This window comes from Rhea pennata, chromosome 3 (genome assembly GCF_028389875.1).
Source record: "Rhea pennata isolate bPtePen1 chromosome 3, bPtePen1.pri, whole genome shotgun sequence".
NCBI classification, from domain to species: domain Eukaryota; kingdom Metazoa; phylum Chordata; class Aves; order Rheiformes; family Rheidae; genus Rhea; species Rhea pennata.
The window spans coordinates 21,886,749-21,905,581 of record NC_084665.1 but is presented as its reverse complement, the minus strand read 5'-3'; the positions used below and the strand labels follow the sequence as shown (position 1 = coordinate 21,905,581).

The window sequence follows — 18,833 nt, the reverse complement described above, 5'->3', positions numbered from 1 at the left end:
ACCTATTCTGGGAATGGTAAGGTTTGACTGAGCACAGGCCTGTGGGAAAAACAGAATATGAAATTCATATAATTAAAGACTGTGTAATAATACTTATGTATAATTGGTCTGAATTAAGACCGTTCAGAGAAACTGAATTCTGCAACTTCCAGTCCTCTGAGTACTTGACTTTGCAACTGTAACCTTCTTTAAAGGTAGTTTTTGGATATAATACCTATAAATGGAATATGAACTAAAGTACTCAATCCCAACACAAATGTTAAAAAAATAGTTAAATATTTGTAACTACAAATAAATCCTGTAATAACAGTTTGCTCTCCAGCAGCCTATTAAAAAAAACTATGGAATTATCTGAGTTTAGTTATTACAGTGATCAAGACACTGAAGATAACCCAGCTCAGTTTTTGAATAAGATCTGCAAAATGATTGTTAGAGAGACCCAAGTCATTTCAGAGGAAGGAGTGTCTGGGAATAAAATGGCTCCAACCTCAATTAAAAGTGTACTGACTCCACTGGGATCAAGCTATGTAGCCTGGCTTAATGGAAATACTAAGTTTTGGTACTTGAGTTAACACACAAAAGAATGAATTAAAACTCTCCATCACAAAACAGACATTTATACAACAACATGTAGTAGAACCCAAAGGCGCATAACAGCAGCTCTGTCTCTTGTGATGGTTTCCAGGAAAGGCCTGTAGATTTTTATACCTGAAGAGCAACAACCAGTAAACTCAGGGGAGAGGTCCTACTAGGGGCTTCTCTGGAACTGTTTGTCAGAGAGCAATGGATAGCTCAGCTTTTCAGCCTTGGATTTTGCTGCTATAGGCTCATTGTTTTTTATGGTAAGCAAATGATAGGATGTCGGGGGTAATTCTTATCTATTATTTGTTTCCTTGAGCAATATCTTAGATCAAAGAGATGCAGTGAGTTTAAAAATTAATAAATACTTTGTAGGATGCATGTATCTGTCATCAAATACCACACCATTTGTTTAACAATTTAATGCAAACCTACAGATTTTATTTATATGCAGTGAATAGCGTGACCTTTTAGAAAGTTAATTGAGATTAGAAAATATAAAGATAGGAAGAAAGGGTAATGTTAAAAGAGGAGATAATTTTAATTATGAGTTACCAGTATGATTTGAAATAGCTACCTGGGTGAGCAAATGTGTGTGTAAAACATGTAGAAATTAAATTTAATCAATTAAGTTACTAAGGAATGAGTTGAGAGTATTTTCAGGTACAGCTTGCATTAAATTTGTTTGAGATAGAAGCTTCAGCTATGGCATCAACTGCTGAAATGCGGAAACAAACTATCATGGTGACACTGAATTTGGAAAAGAAGATGCAGAGGAAAGAGAGAGATGCTCAAGAATAAGCTTGTAAAAGCTAATTATTTTCCTTCTAGATCTGTTTCTTATACTGCAGTCATCACTGTGGTATCTTGAGTGCTTTCCAGTAGTGCATTAAGCAACATGACAAACATCTGTCACATGTTTGTTCTTTCAGTTTCTCCCCAGAGAGACAAGTGTGCGCAGTGGAGTGTCTTGTTTTAATTTCTTTAATTATTTTAAATACACATGCACGTACACACATTATTAAGCATCATGCTAGAGAGGAAAGGTCAAACAAATCTATCTTGGTCTTAGAATTGAACTTAGTAAGCTCAGTGATGTTCCTGTAGGAGTTTCTGTTACAGCCTTGCCCCAGCTTGCTGTGTCTTTGCAGTTGCCAAATCAGTCTGGTCTTGGGTGTCTGCATTAGGTAGAAACCAAAAGTATGGATTCCCAATACCCTCATTGCTATTCACATTTAATTCCAAGGATTTTGTTAAGATCAAATTGAATTAGGTGGTAGGATTTAAGAAAAAGTATGTTTTACATATGTGCTTTGTGTGACTGCTGTCTCATCCCAGTATTTTTTGCTCTTGAAACAAAATTAGGATGCAGCTTGCAGATCAGTCGCAAGATTGGAGGGCACTGTGCAAGCCATGGTCCACAAGCTAGGAATCTTATGTATTGAAGAAGCTCAATTTAAATGGAAAAAAAAACCAAGTTCTTAGAATAATGGAATGAAGACTTCAGAGCTGCTGAGTTTTCATAAAGTGGGGCCACAACTGGAAAAACAGTCTAAAAGCTTCCGACTAATCACAATTCAGACTGTTCTAAACAACTGAAGTTAGTCAGTCTGTTGCTCCAAGAACCATGAGCAAACATGTAAGGGGGAGTTCCAGATTAATATTGGCAATACCAGTTTAATGTTATGCTATTTCATATGGGGAAGAAAGCCTGGGAAGAATAGTCCACGTAATGTTACTTTTGCCTTGCCAGAGAAAAATGGAGCAGATGTGCCTCATTGCAAGTCAGACCTCAAGCATCCTTGTTGCTTCTTTCCTATGAGTTCCATTTCTTTGTTGCCTTAATAACTTTCAGGACACTTAGAGGAAGAAATATGGTCTTAATGGAGGCTGATTCAGGTCACATTTGTCAAATACCAGAAAGCTTAGTACTTCTCTTTGGGCCTCAGTCACTGAGAGCAGAGTACTGTTCAGCAAGATCACATTGCAAAATCCACCAGTCTTCCTCACTCCACAAGGGTTGGGCTGCTGCTGGTATCACATCAATAGAATTCACATTTGGCACTACTTTCAGCACTGAAATCTTCCACTCACTTCCTTACCCTTATTTCAGTCACAACAGCAGACAGATCTATAATTATTGCGATACTAGCTATCTCAGAACTGAATATTCCAGCACAGAAACCTTTCTAGCATAGCTGCCTGTTGTCCTCTTCCCGCAGTATTTTCCTTGAAGAACTTAAGAACATAACCTTCAGATCATTGGCCTTCATCTAGCATTACTGATTTCTGTGCAGCTATATGAGCAGAAGTGCTTCAAGCATGGCAGCTGCTCCTTGTCCCCAGTAAACATTAGAGGCTCCTTTGCTAATCACCTTCACTTCCCATCTCAGGCACTACGTCATCTTCCATTGAAGATATCATAAAGCCACAAAAAGTTCTCCAAGAACTCTCATCAATACTTCTTTCCTTGTATCTTTTTCCCAAGCTTGCCTATCTCAACAAAAGCCATCCAGGGAAAACAGCCAAAATAGCAGAAGGTACCATGACACTGCAGAATAGCAATACTAGCATAGAAAGATCTCAGATCCACAGAGAATATTCCACATGCTGATACGTATTTTCGTGACATCTGAAGGACACATAAGACATAGGGTCACAGCTAAGAACCAACTTAGTTCAGAGTACTAAATTGAGTAAGAAGCTTAGCTTTAGAAGAGCTCTAAACAATTCCTTGAAACAAGCCTCAAAAGATTTTATGAACACAGATCTTTGGGGTCATTATGTCAAATCCTCCAAGAGTTTTCAAGTGAAAAGAAGGCTAGCAGTCAAATTACTTTTGAGTATTTTTTTTCTTTCAAACTTACCATCAGAAAAATAAAAGACACTGAGTTCATAAGCCAGTCTGGTTTACTTGATTTAGCTGAAGTAGCTTACTAGTCCATAGAGAAACAAGCTAAATGAAATTCAAGTCATGGATGCAAGTGACTATATCAGAGTTTAATGCTGTTTAATTAATCTACCTTAAAAGCTAACTCATATTAATTTTCCTCAAATCTGAAGCTCCTGTAGACCAAATATGCTTGCTTTCTTGCAATACACTGCAACAATATGTATACTTAAAAAAGATATGTAACTGTATGAGTATTATGTCAATTTTATGTACAACTTTTGTAGGGACTGGAAATACATGCAAAGCCCAGTGAAGTCCCTGCAAAGACTTGCATTGAGTCCACAGTGCTTTAGCTGTAGCATTTAATGATGTGTATGATTGGTATGAGGCAGCCAGATGTAGTCCCTGAAAATCTTTACACCTAAGAATGTGCTTTTCAGCTAGCAATGCAGAACAATGCAGTCAGCAAGTTCTGCATCGACACAGCAGTTTTAGAACTGATACTATGCAAAATGCAAAGAGAAGGTTAACATAAAAGCACTTTATTTTTCCTGTCAGATAAAGAGGAAATGTATGTAAAATATTTGGACCTTTGGGGAAAGAACAAACACTGAGAATTAATTCAAACTGTTGATGGTTTATTTTTTATTGGATCTTGTGGTCAAATTTGTTTTCATTTGCTATGTGAAAGAATCCATCATTTTTTCCAAAGCACCACCCAGAATCTGCCACTGGTGATGTTCTAACGTCCCAAGTGCCTATACAAATAGAGAGGTCAGCTGAGATTTGTAAACTAGAGATCATAAGTTTTAAGGAATTTGTTTATTCAGCCTAGAGTCTCCAAATTATGTAGAATGTCAAAGTTGCAAAGTCCTTTCACTGTACTGTGTCAGGTTACAATAAAAAGCTCTCTAACATTTTGGATGTTCAAATGAGAAAGATAATTATAATTCCATTGTACACAACCTATTTATCAGCACATGCAGTTTAATTATAATTAAGTACCTCCAGGAGTTACAAGGAATAGGCAAAATCAAAATGTCATTTTTATACTTGTATAAACCCGCATTCAGTAAGAATGAAAAGCTGCCTGAATTGCACCGAAAAGTGTGAATGTAGTCTTTGCATTTTTAACTCTGCTACTCAAATACAAACATATGTAAACTGTTTCCAAATAGTTTAACAGATTGACTCAATCAAGGAAATTTTCATGGGAATGACCAAAGACAGATGTATCCCTGATAAAAAGACCACCACATACTATGTTTCAAGTCCCTGTCCACCAAAGTATGGGGCACGGGAACCTTGCAAAGAAGATCACTAGAATCCTTTTGACATTAGCAAAAGAACATATTTCTAACTTGTCTCATTCTTGGAAAAGGCTGAATTGCTTTTGTTGAAGTTTTCCAGAATAATTCAGCATGCAACAAACAATCAGCCTGGAAAAAAAAACAAATAGTTAAAATACGATAAAGTTGCAAGAGGTTTACAAAAAGTTTCATAGTGAGAAGTACAACAGAATTATGGTATCTAGCAAACATTTGTATCTACTTGTTTAAAATAATAATCGTATCTGAAAATATTTTCATATACCAGATATCAGAATTAAAGCTATCAGAAGTCTAACAACTTGCATGTCCTGTAAATGGAATAAATACTATGATTACATCTTTGGAGTATATCTGAACTTTGCTGCCTTCATTTATAGGTAGCCTGAAGGCAGGTAAAACATATTTCAACTGTTTAAGTATTTTAATAAAGCTTCATGACTAATGTTGTGTTTGCTGTTTTTATAAAGATATAGATGAATGTGCAACAGGAACCCATAATTGTAGAGCTGACCAAGTATGTGTCAATTTAAGAGGGTCCTTCAGCTGCCAGTGTCCTCCAGGATATCAAAAGCGCGGGGACCAATGTGTGGGTAAGTCTTGCTCTAGACTAAATCATTTTCTAAAGTTTCAAATTTTATACTAATTTTAAAGTCTATATTATACTGTAATATATTACAGTGCAAATCTGTATATAATTCTGAAAGGCAAAGGAATAATCACTTTATCACAATAACTAATTACTAAAACATGGAACTAGAAACTATTTTTAGTCAACAGTTGGAGTTGAGCTTCACAAGATTAATTTTCTTAATAGTTACCACTGTATTTATTATTTGTATTGGGGTATTGTTTAATGTTCCAGATATAATCATGAGTTTAAATATAGTGACAAACTGAAGCATGTCTTTCCACTGACCCGGCTGAGACTTAAATCCAGATCTGCAGAACAGAGCAGTACCTACACACAGACTTAATCCCTGCTCTGCAGATCCTCCTTGCACAGTCTGTCTCAGTACCCAGTTTATGAACAAAAATGAAAGAAATGGCAACTCTGAGTGCAGATGCAAGATGTTTGTGAATTATAAACAATTGTGCTTAATTCTTTACACCAATATAGACTATCAGCACTCTTAGAACCTATACAAGCATAGCATTAAATTACATTCATGAACTGTGTAAACACAACATCTTTCCTATTCCACCTTCATTTGTGTATGTTACACAAAAGTGCTGTTATTTTGTTCCTTCAGTCCCTCTTTAGACTTTATTTAGCAGCTCTTTAATCATCATTTCAATGAGCAAGTTGCTTTTATAGGCACTCCAGCCTTCACCCTTACATTTGGCAGCGATAATGAAAACAGCTATGAAATAGCAGAATCAAATGTATACATCGTGAGGTGACATTCAAGTGTGTGTCTCTCTATAAGACACAGGACTGGTTTTATGTGGTCTAAGAGAAGAGCATTTTTTTGTCCTCAGCAGAACAAGAACAACAGAACTTCAAGGTTTTCCTCTTTTGCTTCAAGTTAGAGATCCTGCCTTTGAAGGCCTTAGAAGACTTTTTTGTCCATTAAGAAAGCCTTGCCAAGGCTACAAATAGGCCTAATAAGAGGAGGGAAACTGGGGCAATTTCAATACACATTTAGAATAACATACATTTCTGGGCATGGCTGAACCTCTTCTTTAAGGTTCTGAGTTAAGAGCTATAGAAATGAGCAGAAAAATTCTTATCTCTTTCCCAGGAGCCGTGGTTCAGACTCTGAACTGACAAATGGGTATAAACACAGATCTGATATTTCTCAGTACTCTCTCTGTGCAGGAGTAGGATGAGTAGTTTGGAATGTAGGTACAGAAATAGCTTTGACAGATTGTTGATATTAAAGAAGAATCTGAATTTTGTGTATTACTGCTATGCAGTAACACTTTTAAAGACAAGACTCATGGTACTACCTGGAAGTCTTGCAGGACATATGTTAACAGCACTGAAAATAAAAGCGGCAGTAGAATACACCCTCGTATCTACATGTGAATATTGTTGTGCATGTAAATCTATACATGAAGGTGTCTGGAAAGGGATTTTTCCCTTCTCCTATTTAGGTCAAAACCAAGAATAACACCTGTGTTAGATATTATACACTGACCTCAATTATAAGTGTATCACTACACTTAGTACTGTCAGTATTTCAGAATAAAGGCTGTCTTGGGGGATTTTATAACAACTTAGCCAGAAAATGTTCTTGGGGCCAGATCTTGATAGAGATTCTCCATATGGGAGGAAATGTTTCTCTCAAATTTGAACAAATTTTTTCCAGACTTTTTTGGCTTGAAGACAGAGAGAGAAAAATACTTATTTCTAAGAGTTAATTGATAATTACCTAAAAAACCCTACTTTTTCATTTTTTGAAAAATTTACTTGTTTGCATATCACAAAATTCCTCTTATCTGGAAAATGGGACTGCAAATAAAGGGAATAGTTTTCCAACATTACTTCCATCAGAAGATTTGGCTGTATTGATTAGATTGTGCTTAGCCCTTAGGTCTGCATGGAACTGTGTGCACAAAAGTTTTAGCCTAATCCCTCAGGGAACACTCCCATTGAATTGCAGTGTAATTCTGGAAGCACTTAATGTGCTTTGTGTACTACATAAATGTAGTTCCTGAAAATCAAAGCATTGCTCATATGCCTGTATTGTATAATCAGATCTTTAAACAGCAGTTTGTAAGAATTTGGTCCTGTAAAAATCAAAGATGGAAAAGATCTTTTGGGCCTCCTAATTTATTCCATTTCTAGTTCAGAATTTCTCTCTGCAACAAGAGTTACAGTGACAACAATTGCTACTGTACAGATAGTCAGGAATTTTCCAGTCTAACCTTTTCACTCAGAACCATCCAGAATACATCCCTTCTAAGCTTAGTCCCAACCTGTGCCTGCAGCATTGACAAAGAAAGGGTTAACCTCTAAAGATTTTTTTTATTTGATATTAAAACAAACACTTTCCACATAATTAAAAAAAAATAATCTTGGCCTCTTTTTAAACACATCTATGGTGGAAACAGCTGGAGGTAGGAAACTCAAGATCTGGCATGGATATGGGAAGTGCCTTTCTTTGTTCCAGTGAAAACTGGTCTTATTTGTCTGAGTGTTGAGCCCTTGAAATATCACATTGTGTACATGTACAGAACACGGCACAGATTTCTTTACCAAGCTTATGCAGGCCGCAGCTAACTACATCTGCTGCATATGCTTGCATGATCAACATTATGACATAGTAAAAAGTGTTTTGCAGGTACATAAAAGTAGAGGCAATGTCCCCTCCAGAATGCAAGGAAACTTCTCAAATTAAGACAGGTAAAAGAATGGGCTGTTGCACATTGGTATGGTTTACAGGTGAAAACTCTGCACATTAGGAATGCTGAAACTTCGAAAGGCAGCCTGCTCTGCCTCAAACTTAGGCTAATCAGCAGGGAGAGTCTGTGGAAAGTTAGTACTGCTTGAGATAGCACCAACTTCCAGCCAGTCTGACTGCTGTCCTCAGAACCAGAGAGCACAGCCAGAAGGTGCTCTCTGTCATGCTGCTCTATCTAGGAAGGTAAGTCAGAGGAAGGAGCAGTGAAGTTTTGAGGGCTTTTGGGATAGGCAGCCAGTTTCTGTAGGATCACTGTAGGACCAGAACTGTCCATTTCCTTTTCAGACCTGCTTATCATGTGTTCTTGCTGTTCCCCTGTACTCACAATAGAGAAAATTCAGACTTTATTTCTAATTGAGGTGAAAAGATTTAGCATATTTAGCATATGCTAAATGCACTGTGTGTACACTTTTGGAAAGAGAAAGAGCTATGAGCCACAGTCACTGTTGTTCTGCATTGTGTCTGATCATGAAGATTCTTGGTTGAAAAACAGAATGAGGCATTTTGGGTTTTGCCTATACAGAATACACAAGAGTAAGCAATACTGTGGAACTTAATAAAGAATAAGATTGGAATGTGTGTTGAACTCAGAGGCTAGAAGACAATCAGTATAAAACAAGTTTTAACAAAAATTACTTAAAGGATATAACAGTGTTCCCATTAGCAGAATCTAGCTCGCTTAAGCTGCTTTTTTCCCCCATTTAATCAAACTTAATTAACTTGACAATTTCTTTAGATGCCAGACAGCAGCAATGAACTTCCATGATTCCATATGAACTAATTTTTCCTTTCTAATAACTCAGACATAGATGAATGCACTCTGCCTCCATATTGCCACCATCGATGTGTGAACACTCCTGGTTCCTATTATTGCCAATGCAATGCTGGTTTCCAATTAGCATCCAACAACCACACCTGTGTAGGTAAGAACTTCTCTGCATGCACTTATGCATCAGCTTACTTGGCGCAGTGACAAATACTGACACGTGACTAGATTCCCATTGTTCTAAATTAAGTGCCCTCATCCCAATTTACTGCAGCAAATAAATACGAGCAAGTAAGGCATACCAGCTGCTGTATTTTGAGGCTCCGCTACAAGTGATCTGAGAAGTGCAAGAGGATTAGACCTAAAACTGGCGACTCATATTGAAAACTTGTTCTGCTCTGTTGGCACAGCAAGTTTCTGAGGAACATCTAGTTTGGCAACTGGAATACTGGAAGGTTTATTCAATACTTAATCTGAGACTTGATTATTCTTTAAGTTATGGTGGATTGCTTTCCAGCACCATTGGCTTTCGTGATACTATTCCCATACAAAACAAAGGCCTTAGAAGTAGGAAGCAGGGGAAGCCAACACCATTCCTCTACAGTTAGGTGTAATTATTGTTAGTACATAATAAATGTAGTGATGAAGGAAAACATCTGCATTCCAGTGTGAATCACTGGGAAATAATGTTAAAAATGAAAATGAAGTCTGTGGAAGACTCATATTCATGCCTTTAAAAGTAAACCACTGACAGAAGCATGGTGAAGCTCTAAAACTGCTGCTGAGTTTGAAAACATGCGATCTGTACTAGAAGGATTATAGCTAGTAAAATAATAAAAAGGAGACTATATCTGCTGAAGTTCAAGGTATTGAAAAAAAACAAATATAGATACTTAGTAGAAAGATGCTATTTCTTAAGCAAAGTTGATAATTTTCCATAATTCAAAAAGGCATTTATTTTGACATATTGCAGGAACTTCTCAGTAATGCTACTAAGACCATTGTTAAAACATTCATAAAGAACAGAACATGTTTCCATTTTGTGTCCCACAATTTTTGGAATAAAACTAAGAAGTAGGAAGTCAGGAAATCAGCTTTCTCTATCTATGGCAAGCAAGACACAAGTATAGGCGTACTGAGTCTTAACAGAGTTTCACTTAGCCCAGTATCCTTTTTTTCCAAAATTCCTAGTAGAAGGCATTCGGGAACAGTATAAGAAACAAGGTAAGTAGCCTAATGCTTAATACATTAGGGTAGGCCAAATCCTCTTTTGTTCTGAGTACTGAATAATGAAGGGAAAGGAAGACTCATTTTCTGAGAAACTTTCATTCTCATACAACATGCTATCTTGGAGCTGAAATTCCAGCTGCTTGGAAGTCAACAGAAATTTGGCTGTTGATTTAACAGAACTAGGATCTCATCTAGGAATAGAAGGGGAACAGCCATGATAATCAATAGAAGATGACCAGGAGTCACTGAGTTTCTGTATGGGTATAATCACTATCTCTGGGGGTTTCCAGCTGCCACCATTATTTCCAAGCATTGCCACATCTTGTCAAGTACACTGGTACCATGCACGGTTGTGAAGTGACACAGAGGACCATTCTGTGACCCTTGCTGGCCTCCCACTGTAACAAAATGCTCTCAGAAAAAGAGGTAAAATACATCCCAACAAGAAAATTTGCAAATGAATGGTTGCCACTTCAAGACACACTTTCACATTTGCATCAGTCACCTGCCAGAAGTGATTCGCTGTACAGATTACTTTTGTATTACAACTTTTGCATATATTGGAAGTGAGTCAATCTTTTTTGAAAGGAAAATAAACGGAATTGTGGCTTTGGCTTATTTTATTCCTTCCGGTAGCGTTGTCATGATGTACATTCTTTGCACTTTTGGTAGGTATTAACTAAAGCTTGGGAACTGGGGGGAGAGTGAGGAGATTCATAATCAATTCTCCCATGTTACCTCCTCTTCAGGCCTGAAGGTTTATCATATAAAAAATTAACATCCCTCTCACTGTTTTACTGTTTGTGAACGGCTGATCTTAGTAGATACTGTCAGTTTCGTTAGTTGTATCTGTAGCTGACTGCGTGTTGCTGAAATAATTTATTAATATTTGCAATAGCCATGAATTCAAAAGTTATTCAAAATTCAGCTGTCTATTATTGATTATATTTGATAGACATGTAAAAATATGGATGGAAAATACACATGGAAGCAATTCAAGGGAAAATACACTAAAATCTAAACAGTCAATGATAGAGGAGCAACAGTTAGTCAACATATGAAAAATAAGCATTATAGATTCCAGAGGTAGTTACGCTTATATAAACTTTCCATTAAAATTACTTTTCTTCTCAGATTGCTATGTCCTCACATACGTTCTTAAGATGGGCACATCATGGAAAAAACATAGCATAGAAAAATACTTTCTCCCAGAATGGTTTAGGCCTTAGAGCATTGCAGAATTCTCCACTGGTCTCAAAGGTTCATGTTATAATGGTAATGGAATTTGAAAGAACAGATTTTAGGAGTAATAAATAGTTCAGATAAATTTTAACCACTGCATGCTGAGAGGTCTTATCAGTATATGCTCCTTATATCAATTATTTATAGACTTGGCATTTCATACCTGAAGAAAAAGATACTGGAATGTGGAGTTTAAGAGCTGCACCAAACATTTTTGGAAGAACTCATTGCATATTAGAATAACTCTCATTCCTGGAAAAATACTCTTTTCTACATGGAATGAAAAGCATAGATCTGACACTTTTCCAGTGATTGCAGATCTGCATTGATACAGTCAGCTGAGTTGATAAACAACGGACCCAGACTAAGGACTAAGACATTTAATCAGCCTGACTACCAGCTAGAAAAGATAAATATCTGTAATTTTTCCTTTCAGACATAAATGAATGTGATGCCAATAATCCATGTGCACAACAGTGTTACAATATACTTGGTTCTTTCATCTGTCAGTGTAATCCGGGATTTGAATTAAGCAGTGACAGAATCAACTGTGAAGGTAAACATTTTTTTGTTCTTGGAAGCAAGAACATTTTTCATTTATTTTCCCAAAAGTCTTTCTGTGAATTAAGAGGTATAATCTAAGTGGAGCCACCCTGTTTATAGGTGCAATTTCTAAGCACAAACCTTAAGACACTTATTTCTTATGCTGCAAATGTAGTTGCCTACAGACATAGCCACCTTAGTAGTTGCAGCTGCTTTCAGGTATGTATAGATATAGGTATCCTCGCTTTAATGGTAAGTGCAAAACAGTACAGACATTATTGTTCAGATCACAGCTGGGGAGAGGCAGGCTTTTGAATGTTTACTTCACAAACTCACTTGAATTGTGTGTGGTCTAATTCTGATGACTAGGAAAAGAATTGGAAAGGAATGCAAACCAAAAACAAGCGCAATTCTCTGTATTGCTAGATTCCTCTGAAAATAATACCTTAAATTTGTGATTGTAAGGAAATGGCAGTTGTGCTTTTGAGGTGCTTTCAAGCCGGTGTATACAAACAGCACGTCTCCTGATGATTATACAATCGACACTTTATTTCCTCTGCCAGAGTCTCTACAGGGGTCTTCTAATCTCCTTTTGGACACATGATGATCTCACCCTTAAAGCCCATATTCTTTCTGCTGGACTTCAAGCCAAAGAGGTCTTTTTGGTTTACCACTGCACTCCTAAACGAGCCAGCAGAGCTATCACAGATGCTCCCTCTGTGAGGTTCTTAAGCTAATCCTCCTTGCAAGTGAAAAGAATGGGGAGCATAAATACATAGCCTCCAAGGAAAATTCTTGCCATAAAATTGGAAACTGGGCTCAAGTTTCAGAGTAGGAGCATGTTACACTGTTTTTCAGGTCACTCCTTAGTTTTTTGTTCATTTAATTTAATCTTGCGGTAATGACATACATTGTTAAATTCAGTTTCATGCTGCGTTCCTGTAGCAAAGGACTGATAGTTACACAAAGATACAAAAAGGAAAAGAGAATAACATAGATCATATATCATTTGAAGACAAAAGAGAGGTCTGGACCTCTTTCCTAAAGAGCTGCTCCATTGGGCTAGCACACAAGTATAAACACAATATTTTGCTTTGCTAGTTAATCTCAGGTTTGTGGGTTTTTTAGAGGGAATCACATTTTAGAATACTAAAAATGTAGACTCTATCCGCAGTTATTTTATCAAACTTGTTCTGAAGTTTATGAATTTAACTTCTGATTCCTCAAAATAAATGCAGTTCTCATTTTTGAAGATTATAGATAAAACATAAATAGATTAAAAAATAAAATAATATATATATTTTTTTTTGCTTAAAACTTTGAAATGTTAAGCTGTACATTTCAGATTTTGGAGAAAGTGTTCCTTTCAGACTGGAATCATTTGTCTTCTGTTAAAACTAGCATTTAGTCACTGTATTTCATTCTGTAACAAGTTAGATGCTAAAAACAATAACCTTAAGCCATTTTGATGCTCTACAGATACTGATGAATGCAGAACTTCAAGTTACATGTGTCAATATCAGTGTGTCAATGAACCAGGAAAATTCTCATGTGTCTGCCCCGAAGGGTACCAGGTAGTAGGAGGCAGAACATGTCAAGGTAAGTGCCTGCATTTTAACAGTTTAAATATTGCAGCATTAATAACATTTTAAGCAAGACTAAGAATACTTGCCATCTATGTGTTTACATTTTATGACAGCATTATCATTATGCTACAGAAAGACGTGTTGATAATATATTTGATGATTGATTGCATACTTTATATTAATTCCTTCTTTATTTGAATCCCTCAGCTGAAGCTCTAAATCCTTCAGGTTCTGAGAACAAAGTAGTCAATCTCAGGAACCGTAAAGTTAAACTTGTCTTGGGTGCGTAGGTAGAGTTTCAGAGAGAAATATCTCTGCAAAAAGTTAGGCCATTTGTTATAGATGGTAAACATGGCTTTATATCATCTGTTTCATTTTACAGAGTTTCCTAAATCCTGCCACACCAGAAATGAAAGGCATATGTTCTCTCTGATAAGAGGAAAAAAAGTGTGAGAATGTTGAGCAGCCTATTAAATTTGTACTGTGTTTAGAAAATAAGCGTTCAGATCAGTTGTTCAGTTCTGGTTAGGTGCTAGAGAATGCCAGTATCATAATTTTAAAATATATGCGTTTTTTCTCACTGAGGCTAAATGTCTCTTTGCATCTGATTATGAAACACTATGGGGCAATTTATTAAGCACAAAAACCATTGTTTATCTAATACAGAAACTGATTTAACAGTATATTTTTAGAAATAAATAGATGCACTAATATTTGTCAGGAAGGGATGAGGAAATAAACGGCTTATGAAAATGATTGTCTAGAAATTTCATATTATTTTCATTCAGTTCTTAAGAATAATAGCTGATACAGAATGTTTACGGTAGTTAGACTGACATTCTGAAGTCTATATTTCTGCCTTCTCAGAGATTACAACTGAAAAAACCCTTTCTGTGGCTGAGTTAATTTCAGCAGAGTATATGGGCAGGTAATAGCTGCGTTCTGGCGCTAAAGGGATAATACAGCATTAATAGAACATGAGTGTGACAGTCCCTATCTCTATTCAAGGTTATTTTCGAGGAGGAAAAATAAATAAATAAATAAGGGAAGACTAATTTGTATTAGTTAAAATTTAACCATTAACTAAACATTTTAACTAGACCTTGTAACCCAGGCAATTAAAAATGAGATCCTACAAAAGACTTAAATTGCCTTTCTTTCTCAAGGCATCTTTGCTCTGTCTACCGGATACTTCTGCTACAAAGTGATTCAGCAAGGCATCTTTGCTGATTAGAAACTTCACAGTATTCCTACGGTTGCATTGTATCTAACATCATTAATGTGTTTCTTTAATCAACTAAGCATCTTCAGCAGACTTAATTAACACTGAAAAAACAAATGTGTTCAGTTTCTGCATAGAGGAACCCTTTATAGCCAGACCCCAGAAGAGCAGGCAAAGAAGATGGAAGCCTGTTCGGTTTCAACAGATAAGCAAGTGGCTTCTCATTTGTTTCGTTTTGTTTTAATTAAGACATTCTTTGTGTCTATTTCTTTGTAGCAAACTTTCCTTTCATCTACTTTCCTTGGGTTGGGAATTGACATAGTCCCTTTCCCTTCCTCTTAGATATAAACGAATGTGAGACTACTAATGAATGCAGAGAGGATGAAATTTGCTGGAATTATCATGGAGGCTTTCGTTGTTACCCAAGAAATCCATGTCAAGAACCCTATGTCCTTACATCTGAGAAGTAAGAGAAACCACTTAGTTTTTTAGGGTTATCCTCCAAAGGCAACATGATCACATACAACAGAATGCAAGTATCATTTGTTCGCAAGTATCATAAAAGATTCCATCTATTTTTGTTTGTTTTTCAGCCGCTGCATCTGCCCGGTGTCAAATGCCATTTGCCGAGAGCTGCCTTACTCTGTTGTATACAAATACATGAGCATCCGTTCAGACAGAACAGTGCCCTCCGACATCTTCCAGATTCAGGCAACCACTATTTATCCTAATACTATTAACACATTCCGAATCAAGTCTGGAAATGAAAATGGAGAATTTTATCTGAGAGTGAGTATTGGTGGGAGGCAGATCCTGAGCAGGGCTAAGAACTACTGGTACTACCAAGGCATTACAGTGCCTAGCCATTTTTAACAAAGCCATCAAATGTTCCCATAAAAGTGATGTAAGAGCATCCAAAGTTTATCAGCTTTTTAATATTTTGTTACTAAACTTGGTTTACAAACTTTAAAAAGTTCTGTTCTACATGACAGCTCTATGAATGGAGAATCAAATTGTTTCTTTTAACTGAATACAACGCTAGTAATGATCATGAAGGTTTAGCAAGTCTATGCCAGTCATGTCAGAGGTTCAAATGAGATGCCTCTATGCCTTGCACTCTCAGCACTAACACGTCTTACATATTTTGTAGGAGGGTTATAGAAAGATTCTATGTGCTCTTGACTTTTTTTTCTGTGAGAAAATAAAAAAGCCAAAGAAGTCAGGAAGAGTTTGGGATGGGGCACTGATTTCAGGAGTGCTAAGTTCAGGCCAACTTGCAACAAATGTTTTGTGTTGAAGGATATTAAAACTTTTGCTTTTCACATAGTGTTGCAACTATTTCATAAAAACATACAAGTTTAAATAACTTATGACAGTGAAATTTCTTGTTGGTATAAGGCAGTTTAAGTTGATACACTTTCAATCACATGTATCTCATTACTTAAGGTTTTTTTGAAAGAGGTATCTGATTTTTCTGTAATATTTACAAGTTTTTGGAAAATCCTTTTTGCTTTGTCTATTATTTCTGCAAACAATAGAAGAGAATCAGCACAAAAACTTCAGTCAGAAGGATGATATTAATTGGATGGTGTTCATCTTTGTTTTTTCCTTCAAATCTGAAGGCTGGGCAGTTTTGATAATGCATCACAAAAACAAGCATATTAATATGTGGTGTTGGCTACTTACATTAAGTTTTCTAAGATGAGAACAAAGAACTCCTCTTTTGAGTCTGTAACTTACAATACAATGCTCTTCTCTAGGTTTATTGCACATAAAATCCATAACTACTCACACATTATGGACAACTGTCAAAATACCAACTGCTGTTTGTTTTAAAAAAAGAAAATAGGCAGTCAACCACTGTTAAGAACAGGATCACTCCAACTCTAGTTAGGATTAGATTCCAATGTATTCTTCAACCTGACTTTCTTTCATACTGTAATTAAATTTACTGTTCAAATCTTCTGTTGCCACCCAACAAGAAATCATGAGCCTTAAAATAGGGAAGCTTGTGTTTATTCTTGCCAAAGGACTGCAGTAAACAAAGGCTCGCTTAGTATTTATTCCTATTGTTTCAATAAAAGTTGGAACTAGGTATGTGTAGGGCTAAGATACAGAAGATGGCTTGGATTCATATATAGAGCTCAGTATCAATTGTAAATTACAAAGCAGCTTAGCAAAGTAATAACATGCCAAGCCATTTTTCACAGGCAGGACCTGTAGATGTCCCCCAGCAATGGGGGGGTTCCCCAAGCCTGGGAAGGGTGCTTCAAGTGGTGCAAGAAGGAGTCGCAATTGGCACACGAGTTGCAAAAGTCCCAATATTTACAAGGGAGACCATAAGCTTCTAGAATATGAGCCATGATGCAGACTTAAAGTGTCCCTCTGCTGAACATGCTATGTCACTGCTGCTAAATACATTAGATTTTTCTTGGTTTACTTATTCCCTATATATTTTAAAAGCTGATAGATGGGAATAAAAACAAAAACCATCCTGGGATATATTACCACTTTTCACATCCTTTAGGAGAGTCAGTATAACCAGAAACAGATTTTGCAGTGCACTTTATTCCTCTGAGTCCTGGTCAGGTAAAGGTTTCCCTCCAGCAAAGCCAGGTGTGAGATTAGTCATGGTCATTTAAAAATGTTAAAATAATACTTGCATTGTGTATCTCTCAGTGCTGGAGAGAGAGCATTTTTACAGTGTAGTAACACACAAGCAGTCTCTTGAAGCAACTAGGGGATCGTTTTAGATTTGACTGCATTAAACTTTTCTTCTTCTTCTTTCAGCAAACAAGCACAGTAAGTGCAATGCTTGTACTGGTGAAATCACTATCAGGACCAAGAGAACACATTGTGGATCTGGAGATGCTAACGGTCAACAGTTTGAATTATCGTACAAGCTCAGTGTTAAGATTAACAATAATAGTGGGACCTTATGCATTTTAATGGTTTTCAGTAGCCCTTCACTGGCACTTAAAGCAGCCAAAGAATATTATCTTAAAGAAAGCACTTACTATTTTATTTATAGATTTTGCTCTTTTCTTTTTTTAAAAAAGATTTGTTTAGTAAGTTGATATCTGTAATCCACACATTACACCTGAAATTCAAAATTAGTAGATGTGTTCCATATTATAATGTGGGCATTGTCACTTTCTGTATAAAGATTTAAATCTTTTTTTAGTACCTTACTTGGACTAGATCCATACTACACTTTTGTATGAGAATTGTATGTTCATACTGTCCTGTAAAGCTTTACACGCCTCTCCTAGCCAAGTAGGTCATGCAATTAAAAGGTGATATTCTGTGTTGTTTCTATTTTAAATTCTAATGCAACTACACTGACAATCTCAAAAGGAAAAAATATATAGTATCAATGATATACAAAGTAACAGCTGATAAGCTAAAATATATTTGTTCTTTTTAACTACTTTGTAACAGAAGTTAACAGTCAATAAAGATCTATTTCCTTAGACGTTTATGTGCTATCAGTTGTTTTTTTCTAATCTGGGCTGAGGGTAGATTTACATTGTGAGAAATATTTCACATTGGGTTTTTATATGCAGATTATGTTAAGCATACCATGGAATAACATTCTGTTTTCTCCAAGAAAAACACCATCGTAAGAAAGTTTCTCCCAACACTGAAAGAAACTCCAAATGGAAAATCGTCATGCTGGGCACATGAATATCAGTGCTTTCTTCGGAGAACACTGTTTGTAGTTATTAGTCAGAGGGGTACAGCATTTTCAAACAGTAAAAGACATGCTATTTTTGCAGAAACATTATGTTGCATACTAAGAACTGAGTGCATTTGCTTATTAAGTTATATATTTTCAGGCACACAGTCCTATTTCTGTTTTTATAACTCTGATGTGTCATGTACAGTGTTCATAAAATTTATACTAATTCAAGAACTAATAACATCTTTTGTAATATGTAAAATCTTTTATTTCTTGTTTAAAATGTAACAATCCTTTGATGTACAAAATTTTTAATAAAGAAAGCTATCTCTTATCACAGTGTATTTAGGTT

The 18,833-nt window shown here is 36.2% G+C and overlaps 1 protein-coding gene across 3 annotated transcripts in view; it reads left to right on the top strand.

Moving 5' to 3' along the window:
• Positions 1-18,274, top strand: part of EFEMP1 (EGF containing fibulin extracellular matrix protein 1) — a 53,789-nt gene extending 35,515 nt beyond the window's left edge. For 2 of the 3 annotated variants that reach the window (XM_062571774.1, XM_062571775.1), the window contains exons 6-12: positions 5,271-5,393; positions 9,014-9,133; positions 11,885-12,004; positions 13,471-13,590; positions 15,142-15,265; positions 15,393-15,588; positions 17,590-18,274. In XM_062571774.1, coding sequence (XP_062427758.1) covers positions 5,271-5,393; positions 9,014-9,133; positions 11,885-12,004; positions 13,471-13,590; positions 15,142-15,265; positions 15,393-15,588; positions 17,590-17,748 — 962 coding nt within the window. In that variant the 3' untranslated portion in view covers positions 17,749-18,274. The remainder of the gene's footprint in view (positions 1-5,270; positions 5,394-9,013; positions 9,134-11,884; positions 12,005-13,470; positions 13,591-15,141; positions 15,266-15,392; positions 15,589-17,589) is intronic. The other variant, XM_062571776.1, reaches the window with a different exon arrangement.
• Positions 18,275-18,833: the final 559 nt, after the last annotated feature.